A 24604-nucleotide genomic window follows, 5' to 3' on the forward strand; every position below is an offset into this window, starting at 1 on the left:
GAAATCATCTCTAGAATTGGCTTCGCTGTCAATTATTTTTCAAAAAGTCTTATTTATTATATATTGTAGTTTCATACAAGCAAATTTCTTGGGCTATTTCCTAGGTTCTGTATTCATCGAGGTCGGGAAATTATTAAGAATGAGATAATGAAAAAAAAAATACGTTTCCACTGAGTATGGTAGCCTCAATATAATTTAACATAGAGTTACTGGAGAAATATAATTGCTATCGTGACAACCCTGCTTTAGTAGCAAAGAGAATCATTTCTTGGCCACCTTGAACTGTTGTTTTAATGCTACTAATATTAATAATAATAGTCGGAAAAACTAAATTTTTTATTATAAAAGGGAACTATAACTCGAATCATTCATTTGTTACTTTAATTATTAAATAATTATTGTAAATTATTGACAATGTTTGTAATGCATATAATATTAATAAACAGTAAGTCTAAATCGTGATAATTATTGCAGTAGCAGTAATGGCTGATTTTATTCAATAACAACTGTAAATTATGAACTGTGGTGCGAAGTATCTAGAAATTAAGACAATAATTTGCCATGACCTTGGATTCGTAAACAGATCTTTACATAAGGATTCGTAAACAGATCTTTACATAATTGATGTACTTCTAGAAATATAAAATCAAACAAATACCTTGTTACGATATTTTATTAGTTACTATTCTGTCTAGTACTTTCTTATTATTTATTGGTTTAAACTGTACTACAGATTCATAATACTCATATTCTCCAGTGTATCAATATCTCATATGCATTCAAAAGTTTTATGGTAAAAGCTTTTAGGGATTGTGTTTCTTTCTCGTAGATGAACACAGGACATAATATAATTAAATTTAAATTTAGTGGTAGAGAATTTGTGAACTTTATTTAGTATTGAGAGGGGTAATAAAAAATTGCCAGATTACCTGCGAAATGACTTTCTTCGAAATGAATGAAATGCGAAATGAATTGAGGTGCTGTCTCTAATGGAGGTTGGCGGTGACTTCTGCAAATTCTTCTCTATCCTGTGCTTTCCTTATTTTGGTTTGGAGATCTAGTTCTGTCCAATTCTTCTTGATGTTAAGAGGGCAGATCAATTATCGTCTGCTAGAACTAAACTCTCCTTCTATTTTTTTCCCATTATTATTTGAAGGAAGTTATATCTCTTGTCTGAATATATGTCCAATATAAGATGTTCTCCGTTTCTTAATAATTTCTACAAGTTCACGATCTCTATTTATACGTCCTAAACTTTTTCATTTATAACATGGTCAATCCATGAAATTTTTAGAATGCTGCGGAATATCCACATCTCAAAGTTTTCCAGACGTCGCGCGTCGTAACGAGCTAATTGTCAGCGTTCAGGTTTGCATGCCATGTAGTAGGATACTGGTATATAGATAGCATTTTATGATGCAATAGTTGGTGAACAATTGTTTCATTTCATGCGTTAGTGGCCTGTTCTATTCTACATTTTACATCATATTCTGAGCCTAAGGTCTCATGTATCGAGCATCCTAGATATTTAAAATTTTTAACTTGTTTAATTAGTCATTTACTAATATGTTATCTTTGGAGTATTCTTTTTCGTGATTACCATTGTATTTGTTTTCTTTGCATTAATTTTAAGTCCATATTTTTGACCCTCGCTCACTACCTTGCTCAACAGATTTTTTAGATCTTGTTCTCTTCCAGCAATTAATACCGTATCGTCGGAATATCGAATGTTTCTGTAAGCCACTTCTCATTTGCCTCCATTATCTTTTTTCTTATTTTGTTTGTGAATATCTTTATATTTACTCTTATCTTTTGAAATTCATCATTTCTGATATTACATCAGCCATTCATGCTTTTTTTGTCTGTAGGTTTGCGTTTTTTTAATTGTCTTCAGTTTGTTTAATTATTGTTTGTGATGTATGTGACGTGTTATATTTTGCTTGGTTTCTTCTTTCTTCAGTAAGTTCATGTCTGGTTTTGATTCTTTCTTTTTAGTTTATTTTTATATTTGCTACAAGCAAGGTGTCGTCGGTGAAAACATCTACATCGAGGAAGGTTTTTACACTTATAATACTATTTCGGTATCTTTGATTAATCATTATGTAGTTTATCTGATTTCTGATGAAATTTTCTTTATTTCCACTTGTATAATCTGCGAGCTGGTAAGTTTGAACCGTGTATCCATAACAACCATATTCTGTTCATGCCAGAACTGAAATAGTATGTCACCTATTTCATTCCGTTGTCCTAGTCCATTTTCTTTAATCATGTTTTCTACTTTGCCTTTTCCCACTTTTGCATTGAGATCTCCCATTATCATCTATATTTCATACTTTTTCGATTGCTTCATCAAAACTTGTAGATCTCTATTTAACTGTTCAATCTCAATATCGGGTTTATCGGTTGTTGGGGCGAAATGACCTACAAAACTGCATCGCACTGTATCCACTGCATCCAACGTGATTATCATAATACGTTTTACATATACCCCAGATGTGTTCGATGGGATTAAACTGGCAGTGATACGGCGGTAACCGTAGTACTTGATGTCCATAACTTGATACAATTTTATGCTCGGTACGTTCCACGACTGTTTTGGTTGTTTCTCCAAAATCTCCGAATGGTAAGGTGCATTATCTAAAACTAAAACTGATGGTTTACTCAGACTAGGTAACAGTTTCTCCTCAAACCATTTAACAAACATGTCGGCATTCATGGTAATCAGCAGATTTTGATTTTGAAGAAAAAATCAGATCTGCATTTTCTATAAAGCCTTCTTTCCCTCCTGCATGAAGAATGATGTGTCTTTTGCCTTCGTTAACTGTGTGTTTTATTGATTTTATGCTGTCGTCTTGCCAAATTCTTTTAATTCCACCCTTTGCAAATATCTATGTCTCATCTAAGTATACAAATGTTACATTTTCAGATTTAAGTCTAGTATATTCTCCCAAAAATTTAATTCTTTTGTGAACCACACTACTCCTTTCGCATAAAAGTAACCTATTATTTTCTTTTTTGAATTTATATCCTAAAAATCTCGTTAACACTTTCCAAAGGCTAGTCCTCTTAATTTCAGAAACTTGTCTTTCTCTTATTTTGGCCAGTAAAGTATCTAAACTGACATGTTGATTGTTTTCATGCATTCCATACAAAATATTGCGAATTTCAAATTTTTCTCCATCATGTAAGTCTATGCTCCTAGAATGTTTACGAGTTGTTTTCTTGTCTTCGTGGTACTCTGTCACAGTAAAATCTTCTTGAGAATCTCTGACAGTCTTCATTACAGTTTTTAGCTTACTTTCACTTATCCCGAGTGCGTCACAAACGCGTCATTATTATGTATTTATACATAATAATGACTTTATACATCCATCATTGTCTCTTTCCATAGTAAAGTATTTATGCATATTTGCAATTAATTCATCAATATCCAACTTACGTCTAGGCATGACGGTCACTTGAAACTACACGTTTAAATTACAATATACTAAGTTTAGATCAATATGACAGAAACTTTCTAAATGTTGGGCTTGAGAGGTAGAATATAATATAACCGCATATAAAGATCCTAAACACATTAAACAAATTCGCCTAATGATCATTAGAAATGCCGATTGTAATTTAATTATGTTTGATAAAAAGTTTAAAAAAGGTTGGACCGTACATAAACAAATTAAAATGTTTCCCACAATTATTTTATTTTTAATACTAATTAAAACTACTATTACTATTTTTAAGTATTTTCACTTGAAAATAAAAAGTTAAATATATTTACAAAAACCCTAACTTCAACCCGTAATCGCAGACGTCTCAAAAACGGTATACTCTAACAGACATATATGTTCAATCTAACCACCACTATTTAAATTGACAAAATGTTCTAGTTTACTCCAAAGTATTTTTTAACAAAAATTAAAAGTGATATTTTAGTACTTTGTATATCTTTAGCACTATTTATGTAGTATTTGTTTCAGAAAAAAATTATTAAACAAGTAGGCGAAAGAAATTTAGGTTAAATAACATTATGCAAGAATACTATTAAAAAAATGTAACAAAATATACAAAACTATGAACAATGGGTTAATGACACATATATTTATTTTATACCTAAAATTTAGCAAAGTGTTAAACATTATGGAGAACACCAATGCAGTTTACCGTGCCTTTTACTACAACGAAAGGTTTTCTGCTAATTCCGTTAATCGTTTAGAGGTGTAAGTTGGTAGAATGTACTGTAGGTGTTCAATTTATTGTATTAATTTTTTACGAATACTATGTCTTAAAATATTTTAAATATATTTCTATAAAATATTTCTTATAAAAAATGATCAGAATTTCTACGAAATAAATGAATGACTAATTAACTGGCTATTTATTATCCCCCTCATTTGGTATGCAAATCACAGAATTATCAAATTAACCCATCAAATGGAAGACTAGTATTCATTATTTGACATTCTACGAAAACATTCACAGTAAACCCCAAGGCGGTTATGATTTTCAACAAAATTTGTTCGTCTTAATAGATAAGGCAAATATATGATTTTTAACGATAATGCAAAAAAATTTTAAATTTGGATTTTCCATGACTTCCCTACCTCTTAATTATATAATTATCACTCTGCAAATCAGCAGTTTTGTTTGTCCTCGTTTATAACAGTTTATAGTTCATCACTCATTTTCTAATTTGTCTCCTCATCGAGGAAACGGTGGCAACGAGATAGTGGCAATTGCGAATAGAAATGACAAAAAACGGAATATTCTAGTACTTCGACTTACCTCCTATCAATGCGAAATTGTATCAAGAGAAAGATGAAAATCAAGAGAAAGTCTATGTGGCAGGCAAAAATAATCACTTAAATTTTGAGTGAAGCTTTATGCTGGCGTTGTATTATTTTTTCTCTATAGAAAAATGCTGAGGCGGGCGTCACCGAATTAGTGCTACGAAATAGTTGGAAGAGTCCATTTACGCAACTAGGAGAGTCCATTATACAACGTGTATACTTTTACAATTTTATTAAAATCTATAACAAGGATATTAACTAACAGCGGTTTTATGTACATTCGAATGTAAAAAATGAAAAAAAAATTAAAATCAATAAAAAAAGCTTTGTAAATCGATGATTGTAAAAAAAATAAATAAATAATAAGATTTAATTCAAATTCAAATAAAACACCATAATTTGCATTCTTTACATAGAGTAAAGACGTTGAAATGTAAGCAGGCGATAAGTAGTAAGTAAGCTCGTATCCACTGGAGCTACAAAGCTTACACGTTCTGGCGATTCTTAAGCTAATACGATCTTAGGTATAAGGATGATTTTCATTAATATTTACGAAACGCGAAACAATATTTTTTAAAGATTTCATTTCCGACGATTTTCTTTTAAAAAAGATATTTAGGTATTGTTTATTTTTAAAATGTGAGTGTTCGTTTTTATATGACCCGACAACTTACTCGTACGTATAGTGTCTGACGCTAATATCTCATAGCAAATCACTCATTGATGACATGGAGCCACTTTATCGTGATTTCAAGCCTGAATTAGTTTTTCAGATATTCAGAGCCATATTTTTTCACAATTTTTCAACGTTTCCTTTCCTGCGAACTCGTTGAAAGAGATACGAAGTCAGAGCGAATGTGATTTTTGTCATATAAAAGGACCTTTTCTAATTTTTCATTGCTCAATGAAAACTTGCTCAAACAATATTTAATTTTATTCATTATTGTATAAAATTATTGTTTGTGTAAAATTATAGGCATGCTATTAATATTTTGAATGTGCTCTTTTCACTTTGTATTTTATACATTAAAAATAATTCCTTAGATAAAGTGCTTTGGTATTTTAATAACAATTACAATAATGGATAATAAAAACGGTAACCAGTATCTTATTTTATGTATAATTAATCGGTATTATGTATTCTGCACTTTAAAAATAATATCGTAGATAAAATACTTTGGATTTAAAAAAAAATACAATAATTGATAATAAAAACGGTAATTAATACCTTTTGATTTTACGTATACGTTATCGATATATATATATATATATATATATATATATATATATATATATATATATATATATATATAAATTAAGGTACACTCGAAGAGTGGTGGGTTTTTCTGTCAAAGTGGAGAAATAAAAGACAAAGAAGGTGGCTACTTCATCTATTTATTGAAGACGTTTCGCTTTCTAATCAGAAATCATTATCAGTTCATCTAAAACGATATGTAGCAGTCAATAATATTAAATATGTAAAGAAGCTTATGACAATGGACATTATAAGATTATGTTATATAAACAATTAATTGGAACTAAATACAGTTTACAGATTAACTAATACTTAGCACAGCAAAAGAACATGTGGTAATTGTACATGTATATAAAAAATATGTAAAAAACTTAAGTAAAAAACATTAATTTTCAGAGAACTAAAAAGATCATAAGATGCACTTCCAACAGTATATTATTAATTAAATTTGATTTTAACTTTGGGTAACATTATTAAATTGATTAAGATTGAATTAAGGGATATTTAAATAAATATATATACAATGAAGTTACCACTCTTAGCTTCTTAGTTGCTGTCAGTGAAATGAGAACAACAGGTAGGAACCATGCCAACCACGAGAAAAGACAGTGGCCTTGAGGTCAAAATATGACAGAACAGCAAGGCGTATTTAAATAGTCTAAGTTGTGGCTTTAGGAAGGCCTTTGACCGAGTGCAGCATATGAAGTTAATAGATGAATTAAAAAACATCAATTTAGACAAAAAAGACATTGAGTTTATTAAGGCTATATACTGGAACCAGAAAGCAGTAGTAAAGGTGAACGATATAGAAACAATAATATACCGATTGCGAGAGGGGTTAGGCAAGGGTGCGTCTTGTTTCCGACGCTTTTCAACGTGTACTCACAGGTCATATTCAGAAAAGCCTTATGGGAAAGAAAAGAGGGAATAAGAATTGGTGGAGAAACCATAAACACCGTGAGATTTGCAGATGACACGGTAATTATGGCTGAGAGTATAGAAGAACTACAAACTTTACTAGATGCAATAAATAGTGAATGCATTCAAATGGGACTTGACATCAACACAGATAAGACCAAATTTATGATAGTATCAAGAAGTCCAATAAATAATGAACAACTAACTCTTGGTGGACAGCAAATAAAGAGAGTGACAAAATATAAATATCTGGGAGCTTACATCAACACAGAATTAGATCCAGACCAAGAGATCAGGGTACGAATAGAAATGGCAAGGGCAGCGTTCTTAAAATTCAAGCAATTGTTCTGTGACAAAAATCTGAATACTGCGCTGAGACTGAGGCTTGTTGAATGTTACGTCTGGTCGCAACTATTGTACGGGGTAGAAACATGGACATTAAAAGCGCAAATAGTTAAGAAGCTTGAAGCCTTTGAACTTTGGATATACCGGAAAATGTTGAGAATTCCATGGACTGCCAGGGTCACCAATGAGGAAGTGCTGAGAAGGATGGGTCGAGACAAAAAATTGTTGAGAACAATAAAAGTACGCAAGACTGCATACCTTGGACACATACTGAGAAATGATAAATATAGTCTTCTGCAGGTCATCATGCAGGGTAGAGTGTCAAAAAGGGAATAGGTAGAAAGAGGAAGTGATGGCTGCGAAATATTCGAGACTGGACAAACATGACTGTAGACGAATTATCCCACGTTGCAAAAGACAGAGAAGCTTTTAAAAATGTGGTCGCCAACCTCCGTTAATGGGGACGGCATAAGAAGAAGAAGAAGTTGTGGCTGAATAGCCAGCCAACAGGTGAAGATTAATTCAACTTCCAACAGTCCAAGGTTCATAACATTTGGAACTGAGACTAATAAAGATTCTATGAATCAATTTTAATTATAAAATTTTATTAAACTATTTGATCAGAAACAATTATTTCACATATGTAAAAGTAACATTGACAAAATAATCAATAAAATGTAAGTTGAATGAATCTAAGTTAAATAAAGTAAGAATATATTTTATTTTATTTTTATTTGAAATTATTAATTTGAAAATATGATAGAACATACACCTCAGGGGACAATTTTAAAGTAAACAACATATTAACCCTAATTCTGCAATATTAATGCATGATAAATTTGGCTCAAGTTACTAATGTCCGTTCTCTTATTAAGAGCGTTAGAGTGTTTAAGTATTGAACACATTTCCAAAAACTGCCTTTCAACGAGATTACGTTCATTGCCAAGAATCTTAACTTCATTAAAGTCCACTTTATGTTTAGTGTTAATAGCTTGCTGTGCAAGAGCACAAGTATGCTTAGATAAGTTGATATCACTGCGGTGTGTCGTAAGAGGCCCTCTCAGTGATCTCCCTGTCTGCCCGATGTAGCATGAGTCACACTCATCACAAGGTATGTGATAGATGACATTTACTTGTTCCATAAGGGACAAGGGTGTTTTTGTTTTAGAAAACAAATTCCTGACAGTCTTAGCATTCTTAACAGCAATTTTAACAGGTCCGTTATTCTGTTTGTACAGTTTAATAAGTTTTTCAGTAACTTGAGGAAAATAAGGTAGAGATGTGTAATGAGTGGTTGGAGTCCCAAGTACAGTATTAGGCAGAATAGTGTTGTGAATGGAATTATTTGATATTATTCTAAGTTGGTCACCATTGGGTATATCGTTTAAAAAAGAACAATAGCTTTGTAAATAAAGGTATTTATTAATGAGTTAGGATGGATAGGAATTCTCAATTAAAATATTTCTAAGTAATTGAAGGGATTCCCTTCGATTAACCGGATGTGTCAGTCTATTTAGCCTACAGCTTATATATATATATATATATATATATATATATATATATATATATTATACAAACAACACAGTTTATTAGTGTTGCAGTCAGAAAATTGGCCGGGATGTTAATGAAACACTCTTTTGACTTTTTGTCTAGCTTTCTGAATGGTTTTATTCCTTTTTCAAGACACTGTAATAAGAAAAATATGTATTCCGAAATCCATTCCGAAAGCTACACAAAAAGTCAAAAGAGTGTTTCATTAACATCCCGGCCAATTTTCTGACTGCAACCCTAATAAACTGTGTTGTTTGTATAATATATATATATATATATATATATATATATATATATATATATATATATATATATATATATATATATATATATATATATTAAACTTAGAGCTAAGATTAATATTATTATAAAAATTAATATTAAACTCACCAGTCTTCCGGGTTGAACCGCGTCGATATCCATTTTGCCGAGCTTTCGACATCCTCTCTGATGTCTTCTTCAGGGCTTCCGAGGTCTCAGTCTCCCGAGCCCCCAGACACTACTACACTCACTAGTCACTTCTAGTTCACTCACTAGTTCACTACTACGACTGGGACCAGGGGACGGTTCATTTATACCGTCGATGGTGACGTGGCCTAGGTGGGGGTTAGGGTGGGGATTGGCGGGAGTCCCAACCCCCACCCCCACCTAGGCCACGTCACCATCGACGGTATAAATGAACCGTCCCCTGGTCCCAGTCGTAGTAGTGAACTAGTGAGTGAACTAGAAGTGACTAGTGAGTGTAGTAGTGTCTGGGGGCTCGGGAGACTGAGACCTCGGAAGCCCTGAAGAAGACATCAGAGAGGATGTCGAAAGCTCGGCAAAATGGATATCGACGCGGTTCAACCCGGAAGACTGGTGAGTTTAATATTAATTTTTATAATAATATTAATCTTAGCTCTAAGTTTAATTGTACTAACCGCGGAAATCTTTCCGAACATATATATATATATATATATATATATATATATATATATATATATATATATATATATATATATCTGTGTTGTTTGTATAATATATATATATATATATATATATATATATATATATATCTGTGTTGTTTGTATAATATATATATATATATATATATATATATATATATATATATATATATATATATATATATATATGATAGTTATTTAAGTATTACTAACTGAATTGACACTCATCGAACTGAATCTCAGAACAGACTTTACTGAAATTCTACAGTGTTTTCGAGGTTGACAGGCCAAGGTCTTAAATTGTATTTTTTTCCCGAATCTTTGTCTGCAACTGTAGTAGACATTATAAAAGGCAACACGCCGGAAGGTATAGCTGTTTGTCTTTTACCAAAGTTTGTATTCGAATATTCCTTCTGTTCGATGTACGCACCAATCGAAATATTCTGATGATATTAATCTAAAATGGTAGAATTTCCACATATCTGTGTGAGGGGAAGTGTAATGTAGTCTATTTCAGTTAATGGTGAAGTATGGACGCTGAAAAATATCGAAATTGGTAGACTACAGGCATTTGAAGCGTTGTGTTATTGACACAATTTCGGAATATTATGAGTTACGATTACGAAATGCGAATATATAACTACGTCGCTGAATTCAGAAAGGTGAAGACATAATAATAGAGGGCTAAGAACTACACATACAATTAAAAAATCTTGTGTATATTGAACATGTTGTAGGAAGGATCTAAATATGCGCTCCTAAAAAATGAGAGGATAACGGGATATAACAAATACCAACCAAATACCAACAAATGAATATGGAAAATTTTTGTGTAACAGTTTTGTGGAACTGTTTATTGTAAGCCAAATAGCTATTGTTCTGAGTCTCATTCAGAGTGATATGTGGTAAATGTAATAAACTAGTAAACCGAAACATCTTTTTTTTATTTATTCAGTTTATTCTTAAAAGCAGACCCCTGTTGTGCATTGACAGAATGTACTTTATTTCATAACAATAAGAAGATCCTTTAAACGCAACTTTGTGGTGCGGAAATACCTTTATAGTGGAGAAACATATGTAATGAATATGCAAATTTTACTAAAATTTCGGTTTAGAAAAAAAAAACTCAATTCCTCTAAAATATATATATATATATATATATATATATATATATATATATATATATATATATATATATATATATTAATACAAGTGTAACAGGTAAAAATGAAACAAGTTACAAGTTTGTAAAATGTACAATGGATTTTTTTTTATTAATTTTTAAACTTTTAAAAGTTATTCTTTAATGTCAGTTCGATTTTTATATATATTTCAGGATTTGGAAGGTCATCACGACCAAAATTCAGCGGTGATGCTGAAGAAGCAGAGCAACAAATGGTAGACTCGCTAGAAGCGTGGAGAAAACAAATGAAACTAGAAAATATGATCCTCCTGGGTCACAGCTTTGGTGGATACCTGGCAACAAGTTACGCCATAAACTATCCCAATAGAGTAAAACATTTAATCTTAGCCGATCCTTGGGGATTCCAGGAACGTCCAGCAAAGTTAGACGTTCCATTTTGGTTTAAACTTATAATTTTTGCTATATATCCTTTCACTTGGTTTAATCCGTTGGCTAGTATCAGGGCTGCTGGACCGATGGGTAAGTCACAATAATTTTACTTCATTACACGGTAACCATAGATAACCTTCTTATGCTATTAATATAAGCCTAAGACTATAGACTGTCTACTATAAGTTGTAAAATATGGAATCATCGAAATAGGAACGTCCATTAATGAATCTGAGGTGTAGTTACGATTAAGTCCTTTTATTATTCTTTTATGTATTTCTAAATATATTATATATTTTCTTATATATTCTTATATATTTATTGATCATTTTCTTCCAGTTAAAAGATTGTTACGGGTAGCTCTTTTAGACAGCAGTAAAACTCAGGTTTAATTAAAACAAAAATATATTTGAAACAAATAAATAACAATAAAACACTGAAAACTTTGTTTTCAAAACTTACACAAAATTGATTATAAAATCTTACCACTACAGTTGTTTCGGCAGAGTGCCTTTCTCAAGTGATCTGTTTTTGGCATGACTTTACACTTTATAGTCTTTAATGAAATAGGTTGAGGAGGGGAGAACTGTTTGCCTCAAATTGGTCATTCAGAATTATATCTGTGTTTTTTAATTTGTTAATTTCCATAGTTTCTAACAAATATAGCTTAAGTCCTTTATTTTGAATGTGAAGAATTTGAAATTCGTCATTAAAAGAATGATTATGATCTAGAAGGTGAAGTGCATATGTAGAATCTGTTTTTCTATTATTGAAACCTTTTTTATGTTCTGCTATTCGTTTATTAAAATTTCGACTAGTTTGGCCGATGTCAGTTTTTGGGCAGTCGCCACATTTAAGTTTGTATATACCACTGTGTAAGTGCTTTTTATTTTGGCTCTTGTTGTTTTTAATATATTTGCCTAAGTTGTTGTTTGTTCTGAAAGCTGGTGTTATTCCTTTATTTTTTATGTGTTTGTCTATTTTTGTTGATATTTTGCCTGTATATGTAATCGAGCAGAAGGTACTGGGTTTTCTCTCTGGTGGTGGAAATACTAATTTCAGGGCTTTCTTGTGTAGTTTTTGATTTAAAATTCTATTAAATGTTTGTTCGTTGTATCCATTGTTTACGACTATTTGCTTAATGATATTTAATTCTGTCTCAAAGTTGTATTTTGACATCGGAATTTCTGTAAATCTATGTTATAACATACTATGATAGGCTGCCAGTTTATGTAGTGATAAGATTTTATAATAAATTTTGTGGAAGTTTTGAAAACAAAGTTTTCAGTGTTTTATTGTTACATAAAATGAATTTCCATTAAGTAACGGTCGAATCCATCAATTAAATAAATAACAATATAAATTATATTAGAGAGGCTATGTACATAATTTAAATGCCAATCCTGCGAAAAATAAAATACAATTAATGTCAACACTTCAAGACCGGGTTAGGAACTGTCACTAGATCAACACTGTAGCAGAACCGGTTGGCCTTCAGTCAGCACTCAAAGGCCCGGTGGAGTTCCTACCAGTTCAGCATTCTGGCGAAACTCTATTCTCTTTCGCGGCGTACGCTGTTTTATACGGTTGTCGGCCTTCCATCTCCTCTCGCGCGCATCGATGGAAGTGGAACTCAGCGGTGGGAGTGTCTGTACGGAGCGTTGACAGGACGTGGCAATGGCTGGCGATGCATATCGTTACAAGGTGCCACAAATTTCTCTATTTTTGCAGCAAGCATTGTAGAATTTTAGACTGTGCAATATCCTGCATTGATAATTCTTCTATCCAAAATTTCTTTTACTCTATCTGTCGTTTGAATATTAGTTATTGAAAACTCTAAACTTTTTAGGTGCCTTACTTGGATATTACCATCCATTTTTTGTTATTAACGTTGATTTAAAGGTAGCACCACAGACCAATACCCTGTGGCGTTCATTTAACTTTCAATTTCAATTTAAGTCTTTTATTCTTTCATTATTTATTATTAATCACCTTCACAGATGTGTATCATCTAACTCTCTCCCACTGGGGCGTTCCCTCCTGATTACTTCAAGAAACTTGCAACTCAGCAGTCATCGTATTGATATTGAATAATTATCATTTTGAATTTGAACGTGTTCTTATCAACTCAACCTTAATCATCACTAATTTTGGCATATAAAAATGCCTTTACAAGAATATTTCATATTTTCAGGTCCATGGCTTATTGGTAAAGTGAGGAACGACATATCTGCCAAATATAGCTCAGCAATTGATAATACGGATCTTATAACAGAATATATTTACCACTGTAATTCACAAAATCCATCGTAAGTATATCAAAGCTTCGACCATTTTGTATATAAAATACGGAGATATCGCGAAATAAATATGTTTGATTTTGTTTTTGCAGCATTTTGTGATAATTTTGACAACTGTGTCCTTCATACCTGCAAAAGAAAACTCATTTGAGGCTAGGGAACATATTATTTATTTTAAGAAACCAGTAAACATTATTAATAAAAATTTTTTTGAATAAAATCCTTTATAAAAAGGTATATAAAAAACCCAGTTGGGCTATGTTAAATTGACAAAACGTTTTCGGAATAAGTATTCCATCATCAGTGTCAAGTTAATACATGGATGTAGCCACTAAATATGGGGGTAAAAACCCTTTAAAAATTACTAAATGAAATTTAGTTTACATTATGTCTAACTTACAATTTAGATGGTAAAGTTACCGTTGGATTGGTAACATGGCGACATATGACTCTACATTAAGTTGCAAGTCCTGAGACGTTATGTCTACGAGGACTTTATTAAAGCAACTCTTAGTTGCTTCCTTGCAGGATTCCTTGTGGATTTTAATAAAAAATTGTTCCAGTGGTGGTTAAAATCCCCAATAGTTGGAACAAAAGCTCAAAACGGTTTGAAAAGAGTTTTAAAAAAATCGGATCAGTTTCCAACTGTTACAGGAGCCAATATTTTACAAATGCCGCGCAATAATTAAGGCAAATTTTATCATTTATAGTATTTATACGAGGCGTATACTTGTTTTGCAAGTTTTGTACAGGGCAATTGTTATTCTACTTCATAAATATGATTGTTATCAATTTTGACAGTTCTTATGGTAAATAACATTAGCAGATTGAAAATCCGTTGCATGGTATTAGCAGGAAAAAATTTTCAAAACAATAAAAAAATAAAAATCTTTGCTGAACATTTTCGTACGATGATTTTATACGATTTTAAAGTTAGCTAAACTAAACAACAATACGTTGATTGACTTCGTCTTGGATTTCGCCATAAAGCATGAAACCCATCAACTGTTCACAAAATCCACCGTGGAAATTTTCGTGCGATGATTTTTTACGATTTTTAACTAACTAAACAACAATGCGTCGATCGACTTCTTGGTTTTCGTAGTAAAGCACTAGATCTATTAGACCAATTAAGTTAGTAAAAAATAAGTAATACCAACAAAATTTTTGTTTTACAGTGGAGAATCTGCTTTTAACTCGATGAAACAAGGCTTAGCATGGGCTAAAAATCCAATGATACGCAGGTATCATACATTAAGCAAAGACGTACCGCTTACAGTTATTTATGGTGAAAAGTCTTGGATAGTGAAGACACCAGAAGATGATTTGAAAAATCAAAGACCTGAGTCGTACGTCAAAGCAGAGGTAAGTCACTAGTAATACTTAATAATTTGTCTGTATATGTACTTAGTTAAACATGTATCACACTACTATCACTTCCAGAAACGTTCCATTTCGCACTTGCTATTCTCAAGTCAGGTAATAGTCCGGTCGCTGGGTACCTTCATGTATTCATGGAAGGATAAATAGTTGAAAACTATTCTATCTTGTGTACAATTTTTTGCTGAATACGAATATGTAGGTTCCCCATCTCAAAAAGTTTAACCAATTTTTATAAATAATTTTTTTATAAATAAATTTCCAAATTTGATTATTTTAATTTACAACTAGTGCCATAATAAAGCACGGCTAAAAATACATTAAAAATGCTATATACGATAGAAATAAGATTTAGCGTAAGTTTGAGTAACTTCTTACATGATGCACATATCTCTAAGAGCTGCACATAAATAGAAAGTTTGAACTTTTTTTAACAATTTAATATTGAAAAAAATGGAAGAAACTTTCTTTTTCATTGAGTTAACAAGCAATAAACAACTAGCTTTTCGTCCTAACAAAATCAACAAGAACATATTGGGCCAGTACGTAATAATGTGTTGACATTATTTACGATCTTCGGTCGCATCCCATAGTTTCGGCGTTGTGGTTTTCATTCTATTTTATAATTTTCGATCACGATACGCTAATACCGTTATGCTACTCAAGGAATAGAAATGTGTACCCCGACGCGCATGACGTCACCTGCGAAGCAACAATGCAGGGCAATAGTACGGTGTTCCAAGATGTAGGATTCCCTTTCCAGGTAGATGTATTTGTACATCGTGCGGCAGATGAATTGTTTTTACAAAGCCTCTCATTTCGATCTCTTTTTCCAGAGTTTAGTCTGTTTAGTTCAGTTTTTGTGTATTATCGACAAACATACTGGGTTGTGCCGTAGCTAATTGTAAAAATTATAATAGGGTAACGAAAGCATCAAACAATGTCAAATGCTATAGCAAAAGCTATAAGTTATGCTGGAGAAAATGGACTTATGCCAAAAGATAGTTAGTGGAAAGAAGCTGCTGTAATTGTTCAGCTATTTAATGATTGGTTCGATATATTAAATTCTCGATGTAAGTTCGTTGCCAATTCTCCAACACGAAATGCATATGGTACAGATTTAGATAAGCACTCACGTCTACTGGATGAAATGTCAGAAATGGACAATTCAATGCGAGTTGGTAAACATAAAGGACTTATTCCATTTCAAAAAGGGATATTGCTTACTAATAGATCTCTGAAAGAGTTACTTCCTTACCTACAAGCCAAATACAACGTTGACTATATTTTAACTTCGAGGTTGAATCAAGACGTGATAGAGAACTTTTTTTCTTATATTCGAGGAATGGGTGGTGCAAATGATCATCCTTCGCCAATAGATTTTAAATATAGATTAAAGTGGTATATTTTAGGAAAACCTTCGGCGGCGATCTGGAGAAAATGCCGGCGTTTGAGTTGGAATTAATTCCGCGTGCCTTTGATCTTCTACTTATACCGCCTTCATTCTCGTTGAGTGGTATTATATGTGTGTATATGTTGTACGTAAAGAATATGAGTCACTTACTACAAGCTTTTATTTCTCTACGTACTATATGTAACAGAGACAGATATGTACAATATATGCTATACGTTGTTACACAAGTTGTTTGTTTCGCCATCGCGGTGACAAATTTGTTTTCTTGTCGTGAACACCTGAGAGTGATAAAGAGCAATCAAAATCGGTAACACACACTGTGAGAGTCGTAAATACGAAGAATCACAAATTTTCTTATTAGAAACCCATGCTTCTTCCGCTAGAGTTTCCGACTTTTTTCTTGGGATGGTCGCCGATGTGATCGGGGAACTGGTCTTTTTGTAACAGGTTTTGATTATCGATCGACTTTTATTGTTGAATCCTGCGTAAGTAATAGCTCGATAAAAAGTCCTCATTTGCCAACCGATATTTTGACGTCAGAAGATATTTGCTCGTCACAAAAAATCCTGTCTAATTAGGTAGAAAAAACTGAAGGTTCGTGAGAATCTCAGTCTGAAGAGGACAAAATACTTCAAAATACGTGTATAGAAGCTCACTACTTGGAGGAGGATCATATAATTGACGATGACATTTTGAAAGTCGCAGACAATTATGAGGTGAAAGAAAAAATTCATTGGGACTCTTTGAAATATGTTGCTGGTCTTGTTGCATACAAATTCAAACATAAATATAGTTTAGGAAACCCTACAAAAACTTATGAGACACATATGGAACCAGATTGGCTACAGACAGTCTCTAGAGATTCTCTTTTGTACCCAAACGAAGAATTGTAGGAAGCGTCACTAAAAATGGAATCATAATTTTGTATAATCCGTAGAAGCTCTTTATCAAAAAAACCTAAAATCTTTCAACAGCTGGCACAGAAAACTTAAACTCAGCTTGAGAATACCACGATACCATTTGAGGTACTGCTATGTCTCAGTAGGGCACGCACATAAATATAAGATTAAGAGAAATGAACAGACAGATTAGCTTCAGTAACTATCAAAGAAAACTCTACAAAAAAATGTCAAAGTTTGTTAACTTTAAGAAATAAATTTTAATAATGTAGTATAAAATATTCAAAACATTTTCATTATGAATTTTCGGCCGGATTCATTGCTGGAACATTGTAAATGAAGCTAATGTTGGAAAATGTAAGTCAAACTTTCGAAGATATTTTGTAACACATTCACGTAAAACAATTTTCTCTAATTTTAACTGTTAATAAAAAGCGTTTTTAATATTTAACCATTCTACATATTTTGTTCAAAATAAACGATTTTGGAAATATTCCAGTAATGAATCCGAGCATCGAAATATGTATAAAATAGAATTAACTTTTATGCTTATTAATTGAAAAGACATTATTATATTCCTACATATATATATATATATATATATATATATATATATATATATATATATATATATATATATATATATATATATATATAGGTATACACACACTTTATATAATTCTAATTTTAAATGTTAATAAAAAGTGTTTTTAATATTTAACCATTCTACATTCTTTGTTCAAAATATATAATATTATATATATATATATATATATATATATATATATATATATATATATATATATATATATGATATATGATATATGATATGATATGATTAGATGTGATTCTTTTTTAATTTTAATAGAAATAAATAAAATATATTTGTTTTTTTTTCAATCACATTGTTTAATATACATAATATTTAATACTTGAATATTAGTACAACAAAACCTTCAATGGTTATTTTATCTCCACTTGTTCGTTTTAATGTTCATATCACCACCAGCTTCACTTTGGCCAACCATGTCTTCATCAATGAGAAGTTCAAAATCACCGAGAGCTTGCGGCGAAGGGATCTTGTTCCATCGCACATCAGGCATGCCAGAAGGTGGTATAACGATATTGAAGATATTGTCCAGAAGCTTGTGTTTGAGAATTCTATCGTTGGCAGTGGTTGACGTAAGTGAAGGTGAAGCATTAACCTCGATGAGCCACGGTTTAAGGTTGTTGTCAATGATGATGTCATATCCGTAGCATTCGAAGCAATGACGGTCTGTAGCGATGACAGGAGCTATAGCCTTGAGAGAGTGGATGATTAACCAGCTAATTTGGTCGAATAGTTTTTCCGTAATTTTTTTACCTTTCGTGCTTTCCAAATGCAAGCGCAAATTTTGAACACTCAGTTTTCCGCCGTGTAGAGAATTGTATTCACCCCCGTGTTTTTGAACAGAAACGTTCGTTAGATGGATATACATGTTGTCTAATTCCGCCACACTTGAGTCATACTTTACAGTACAAAACCTGCAAAATCCCAACCGAAATTGATATGCCTTCAGAGGTCTGAAAGAAGTGACTAGAACATAGAGTCTTAAATCAAACTTTTTTCCGCCAATCAATAGAGGATTATCGATATATTTAGAAATAACATAACTTTCTTTGCCAATTTGTTGTTGAAACGGAGTTTTTGACTCCCTAGACCACCGTTTTAATTTGGATAGTTTATTGATCAAAAATATACCAGCCCCTTGCGATCTTCCGCACGGTTTCATGATCCAGGTGCTCTGTGGAGCCTTGCGGTATTCTTCGACGAACATATTATAGTCAGCCGGTAACACAAAAGTGACTGGTATAAAGTCTAAATACAGATATTTTGACTCACTTCTTTCAGCTAAAGGATTACAATCTTTTTCTAGGTCTCGTCGATACCGTTTGATATTTTTCACTAACAAATCCTTGCGGGATATTTCATAGTGGTTTGGGAAATGGTTTATTATTTGATTGTCGTTCATCCTGTAGCCGCTGTCGACACTGAAAAGGCTCCTGCAGGTGAGAGTGCCGGCCCAATAAATGTTCCATTCATCGTCCGGTCCAACTTGGATCCAGTTACGTTTTTCGCAATTGGCCAATACTACACTTTTATCCAAATCCGTACAAAATGCTACTTTCATTTTGATGTAATTTTGAAACGATAACCTTAATTTGAAAATATTGGCATAACTTGACGGGGTTGTCATGGAAACTATACATTGGCGTGTGGAAATTATAAAAATATTTTTACTATTTACTAAAAATAATTACTCATTTTTAGTGCAGGAGATAAGCTCATTCTAACTTCTTTCCAAGTTTTGGTCTCTGTTGAGAGTTCCACGAGTCTTCTCAATTTTTTCTACCTTTCACGTGATTTTCATGTTTTCATCTCTTTCCTGGAATTATCTGTCTTCCGCTTGATATTTCGTCCAGTGGTATGGTTCTTATTAGATTTAATTTATCTCTTCTCCAAGTGTGACCATACCATCCTCTGTGCTTTTATTGCTTTATGTTTCCATGTAGCATCTATTGATTCATGACCATTTATTTTTCTAACTATCTTTCTTTCGAAGGTTATTAGAGGTGTTTCTTCATCTTCATATCAGTGCGGGTCTCTGAAATAATTGTTAATATTGACTTTATTGTTATCGTGAAAATTCTCATATTTGTATTTCCTATGTTTTTGTCTGCACAGGAATTACAGAACGGAACAAAAATAACTAAATTTGGCTACCGTAATGATAAATGCACCGAAGAAGCTCTGATTGCATTTAGCGTATCCATTCAAAGAGGCCTAGAAGTTGAGTACTATTTTGGGTAACGTAAAAATTAACCCAAGGGGATGGATGTTCTGTCTTTGAATTAAGTTATTAACGAATATAATCAGGTTTAAAGACGTTCACAATGCTGCCGGCTCTTAGGTATTTTGAAGGACACAACGGCGAGCATTGGAAAGTGGTTTAACATATCTAGACGGACGGATTCTAGGTTTCGTCTTTAATAAAAACGGGATGTTGCACTCCGGGAATGACCGAGAAGGGAAAGTATAGCTTTCTTATCGTCTACGCACGGAAAATAGTCATTATATATGTTTCAAATACTCGTTTTAGGACGTCGTTGACACCTTTCTACAATTTAGATTCGCGCCAAATGAATTATCGAGGTCTTAATCATCCCGTAACTGTGGAACTAGAAATAATTCCAATGATGAAAGTAGTTAGCAACAGCAAGGATCAGAAAAGGTCCATCGAGCGAGCATGAGCGGCTCGGCCAGGAAAAAGTTTAGATACCTGTTAAAGAAGGATCGACAGAATGCGCTAGAACCTATCCAAAAGCCCCAAAGAAAGATATAGAATATACAAAAACATCTTACAGGTTGCAGTTTAGAAACGTCTACGGCCAAACGACTACTCCTTTATCTACCATCTACAATGAAAATTTTTTAACATTTTTTTCCTTTTTCAGATTTTACCTAATGCTGGACATCACATCAATGCAGATCAATCAGTATTGTTTAATAAACTCATCTGTAAAGTATGTAAGCAATGTGATAATTCTGAAGCGTGTAATTCCGAAGAAAAAGAAGATAACAACAAAAATTGTGATAATGAAAACGATTGGGATAAGAAAATAGAGGCACTAGTAGAAGATGATGATTTTAGTGGTATGCAAATAATAAATACGAGATTGTAAATAGAAAGGATAGATAAAATATACGAATTTTTTGCCTAAAAGTATTTTATGATGTCTGTAAATGTTTAAAAATGCTTTATTTGTCTTACATGTGTCGTAAGGCTAGGTACCTAGGCTTCTAAATTATATTTTTCCAATACTCCTCCACATTGATGCCTCGTTTATTTGCCGTGGCCATTAGCGCGCAGCATTCTTACATATTCAGGCAGTTGAAGAGATGGTGGTTGTCTTGTACCTCCCTAAAGGCACTGTGATCCTCTGTGTAACCCCATCTTTTAACATCGTCTCGTGCCTGTTTTTAATATAAATCTACCTGAATACTGCAAGTAGAGTACGATCATTCATTATATGGTGCCAGCTCGTCTCTAGGTTCTGTGGTGTCAACTGTGTGAGCACTTATTCCCTCAGTTGTTTCCGATTAACCTGGGTGTAATTTGGCTTTGTGCAGTTGATTAAGCTTTTACAAGACTTAAGTTTTAAAGGGTGTTTTGAGTTTGGGTATGCTGTTTGTTTCTTTTTTCTGTCTTCGAGTTGATTTCTCTTAATAGGGGGTGGCAATTTCGATCAAGCGTAAATTTTATGTAAAGGAGTGGGTTTTAGACATCCCAGAATTATTCTGATCAAATCATCTAGGTCAACCTGGTGGTTATGTGCAGACCGGCTCCACACTGAAACAAGGTACTAAAATATATGTGCGTAAGACAGTTGGATTGGGCTACCAACTTGTTCCAGATAGTTTGCGTATTGTTAATTCTCGAGCATACTTTTCGTCTTCTTTCATAACAGTGACTTTTAGAAGATAATATAGCAAATTTCACTCCCAGTTATTTTGGTTTAAGTGAATGTTCCAGGCGCTCTCTCTCCAATTTGCGTTTATGGGATCGTCTTCAGAGAATTCTTAACGTAATATACATCCAGGTCTTTCAAGGTATCAAGAGAGTTTCCCATCTACCTCTTAAAATTTCTTCCTTGAGCAACGTAGCAACATCATCTGCATGTATAAAATTCTTCATGTCTACGTTACGTGGTGATTCGTTGGTGTATATTTTACAGAAAATAGGAAAAGGAGGATAAATCGTTCTGAATCTAACGGAAAAACCGTCGGTTTTACAATATACATTTTAAGTAAATTGTCCAAACCAAAATCTTTAGTGATATTGTACACATTTGTCGATCATTTTTAATAGTTTAAAATGCTGTATTTCATAGTACGAATTCCTAATTAAGGCTTAACAGTTGAAAGTCTTGCTATAGACCTTTACCAACTAACCATTTAATTTTTGATCCTTCTCCAGCTTGGATTTTTCTTGAAGGCCGTTATTTAAAAACGAAAATATTATCCAAGATTACTCTGTCTCAACAAAAAAATCTTTTGATTCCTTTGACCGCCTCCAGTAAGACACATGAAACTAATTTAATGAAAACTTATTCTTGTCTTTTCTCTTTCAATGATCCTTTTTTGTATAAATTTCTTTACTTGGCCATTTTGCGCATATATTTTTATAATTGCCGTTCGACTACTATTTTATGATCAACTCTGCTCTATATAATAAATGGCAATGTTTATTTTTTAAACCTGCCATCATAGAACTTAGTTTCCTAATAAGGGCCTAATACATACCAGTTTGCGAAATGACGTTCGAGGATATTATCTTATAATATACTGTTCCGATTTTCATTCTAAAAATTACTGAATTTTTTTATTGCAATATCAACGGAAGTATCTTGCTTGACATACTCTTGGCATAACTGTTAGGTCTCCGTGTAGGTATTTTATTTTAGATGGATTCCAGATATTTTTACTGAGTGTTGGCTGGTGTTGCTGTGTACTTTTTGCAATTAAAACACTCCAATTCATAGTTTTCATTCATTAATAAGTTTCTAGTTAATTTTCTGCGGTGTTGTAACAAAAGTTGCATATCTGTGGATGTTTTTTATTGATTTAAGTTTCTGTTATGCCAATCTAAATGTTCCTGCAGGCGGAGATTGTAGTCACCGCCAGTTACTCTCCCTATACTTTCATCGTGTGTAAGGATATTTCCGCTCCCAAAATATTCAATAAAATTACGTCCAATAAAGTAAAACATATTTTGATGAACGCTATTTCTGGCTACCAGTACTAGCCGCCACTACCGTCCCGTCTACAGGGCACATAAAGTAATAAACTGTTGGAAATTTCCAAATCAATTTTAAAATAATCAAAATCATGTTAAACTTAATTTGTTATAGAGAACCGTCTAGGAAAATTCTAATTGAGGCTGTCAAAGTTGGTTTTGGTCGTAAACTTTACCATTCAAAAACAAACGTAATAGTCTACTTTTGTTAGAATTTTCCTTGGAGGCCGCTTAAAACTAGTATGTATCTACAGCTTTATTTTTTATATAAAATATTATTTAAATGTACTAATTTAATTTAAATGTGATAGTTCCTGTGTGATACATTAGAATAAAACAATTTTCTGGATATATTTTTATTATTGGTCCATGTTTAAATTTTTTCGTATAAAATATCTTAAAAATTAAAACTATGTTGAACGTCTGAAATAAAAGTTAAAAATAATAAATTTGTTGTTTTATCTAAATTTTAAGCCACTTAAAAATACTGGTAGAGAATTTTTGCACTTTAGATATGAAAATATCATTGGAACCGTAAATATTAAGTATAAAGAAAAAAGTTCAGTAATGTGAGAGTGGTAAACGAAGAAAATCTAATCTACAAAAGATTTCATACCTAATCATTTCATTTTAGTCCTTTTTTATCTTCCTGTCTGTAACGAAAAAGCTAACAAAAGTATATGCTAAATAAAAAGCTGATCGTTCAACAAGACTTAACGAAGAACACGTTGGTTTGGGCACTTCAGCGGGGATGGGTAAGGATATAGATGATAGAAAAATAACGGATCAAAAACAGATAGATAAACGATAGATAATAATTAGATAAGTTTGACAAAAGAAAAACAAGAGACACTGAAAACCGTTAAACTGCAACATAATTCAATGCGTTATACTGCAATTAATAATTCTTAACCTGACAGAATTAGATTAACATTCTTTTAAGACAAAAAATATACGTCAGAAAACATATCAACGAATGATCAAAGACAATTATAAAAATTGGCATATTTACCCATAATCTATAAAAAAAGTTATATCGTCAATAAAATAATGCGAAGAAAATAGTAAACTTTTAAAAAATGTATTAAGTCTTCTAAGAAATTAAATACATATTAACTTAAAAAAATAGATAATGACAATTATTTTCGTCAACAATCTTATTTTTAAAACAGGTTGTAGCTTAAATAAAAAATGTAAAACGTAAATTAATTTAGTTGATACCTACTTAAAGTTTCCAGACACAAAAAATGATAAATAAAAAGATCTGAGAATTTCCATAAAAAACAACAGTATTTCCATAATTCATATACTTAATTCAGAAAAAAATTATATTTCCTAATTAACGATACTGAAGGTAAAATTTATATTCTAATAGGATAAAGCAAAAAAATGGTCAATAAACTA

General features: G+C 32.2%; 2 protein-coding genes across 2 annotated transcripts in view; one reads left to right on the forward strand and one right to left on the reverse strand.

The window, feature by feature from the left end:
• LOC140447758 ((Lyso)-N-acylphosphatidylethanolamine lipase-like) overlaps window positions 1–23549 on the forward strand; it is a 67022-nt gene extending 43473 nt beyond the window's left edge. The window contains exons 3-6 of the mRNA XM_072540596.1: window positions 11134–11460; window positions 13565–13679; window positions 14849–15035; window positions 20859–23549. Of these exons, the coding sequence (XP_072396697.1) occupies window positions 11134–11460; window positions 13565–13679; window positions 14849–15035; window positions 20859–21086 (857 nt within the window). The 3' untranslated portion in view covers window positions 21087–23549. The remainder of the gene's footprint in view (window positions 1–11133; window positions 11461–13564; window positions 13680–14848; window positions 15036–20858) is intronic.
• Window positions 18259–19973, reverse strand: TTLL1B (Tubulin tyrosine ligase-like 1B). The gene has a single exon (XM_072540595.1). It carries the CDS (start codon window positions 19598–19600, stop codon window positions 18332–18334), a length of 1269 nt encoding a protein of 422 aa, XP_072396696.1. The 5' UTR covers window positions 19601–19973; the 3' UTR covers window positions 18259–18331.
• Window positions 23550–24604: the final 1055 nt, after the last annotated feature.

Source organism: Diabrotica undecimpunctata, chromosome 8 (assembly GCF_040954645.1).
Source record: "Diabrotica undecimpunctata isolate CICGRU chromosome 8, icDiaUnde3, whole genome shotgun sequence".
In the NCBI taxonomy this organism is placed as follows: domain Eukaryota; kingdom Metazoa; phylum Arthropoda; class Insecta; order Coleoptera; family Chrysomelidae; genus Diabrotica; species Diabrotica undecimpunctata.

Excerpts from the sequence above, each read along its gene's own strand:
- TTLL1B (XM_072540595.1), bottom strand. The coding sequence starts at position 19,600 with ATGACAACCCCGTCAAGTTATGCCAATATTTTCAAATTAAGGTTATCG.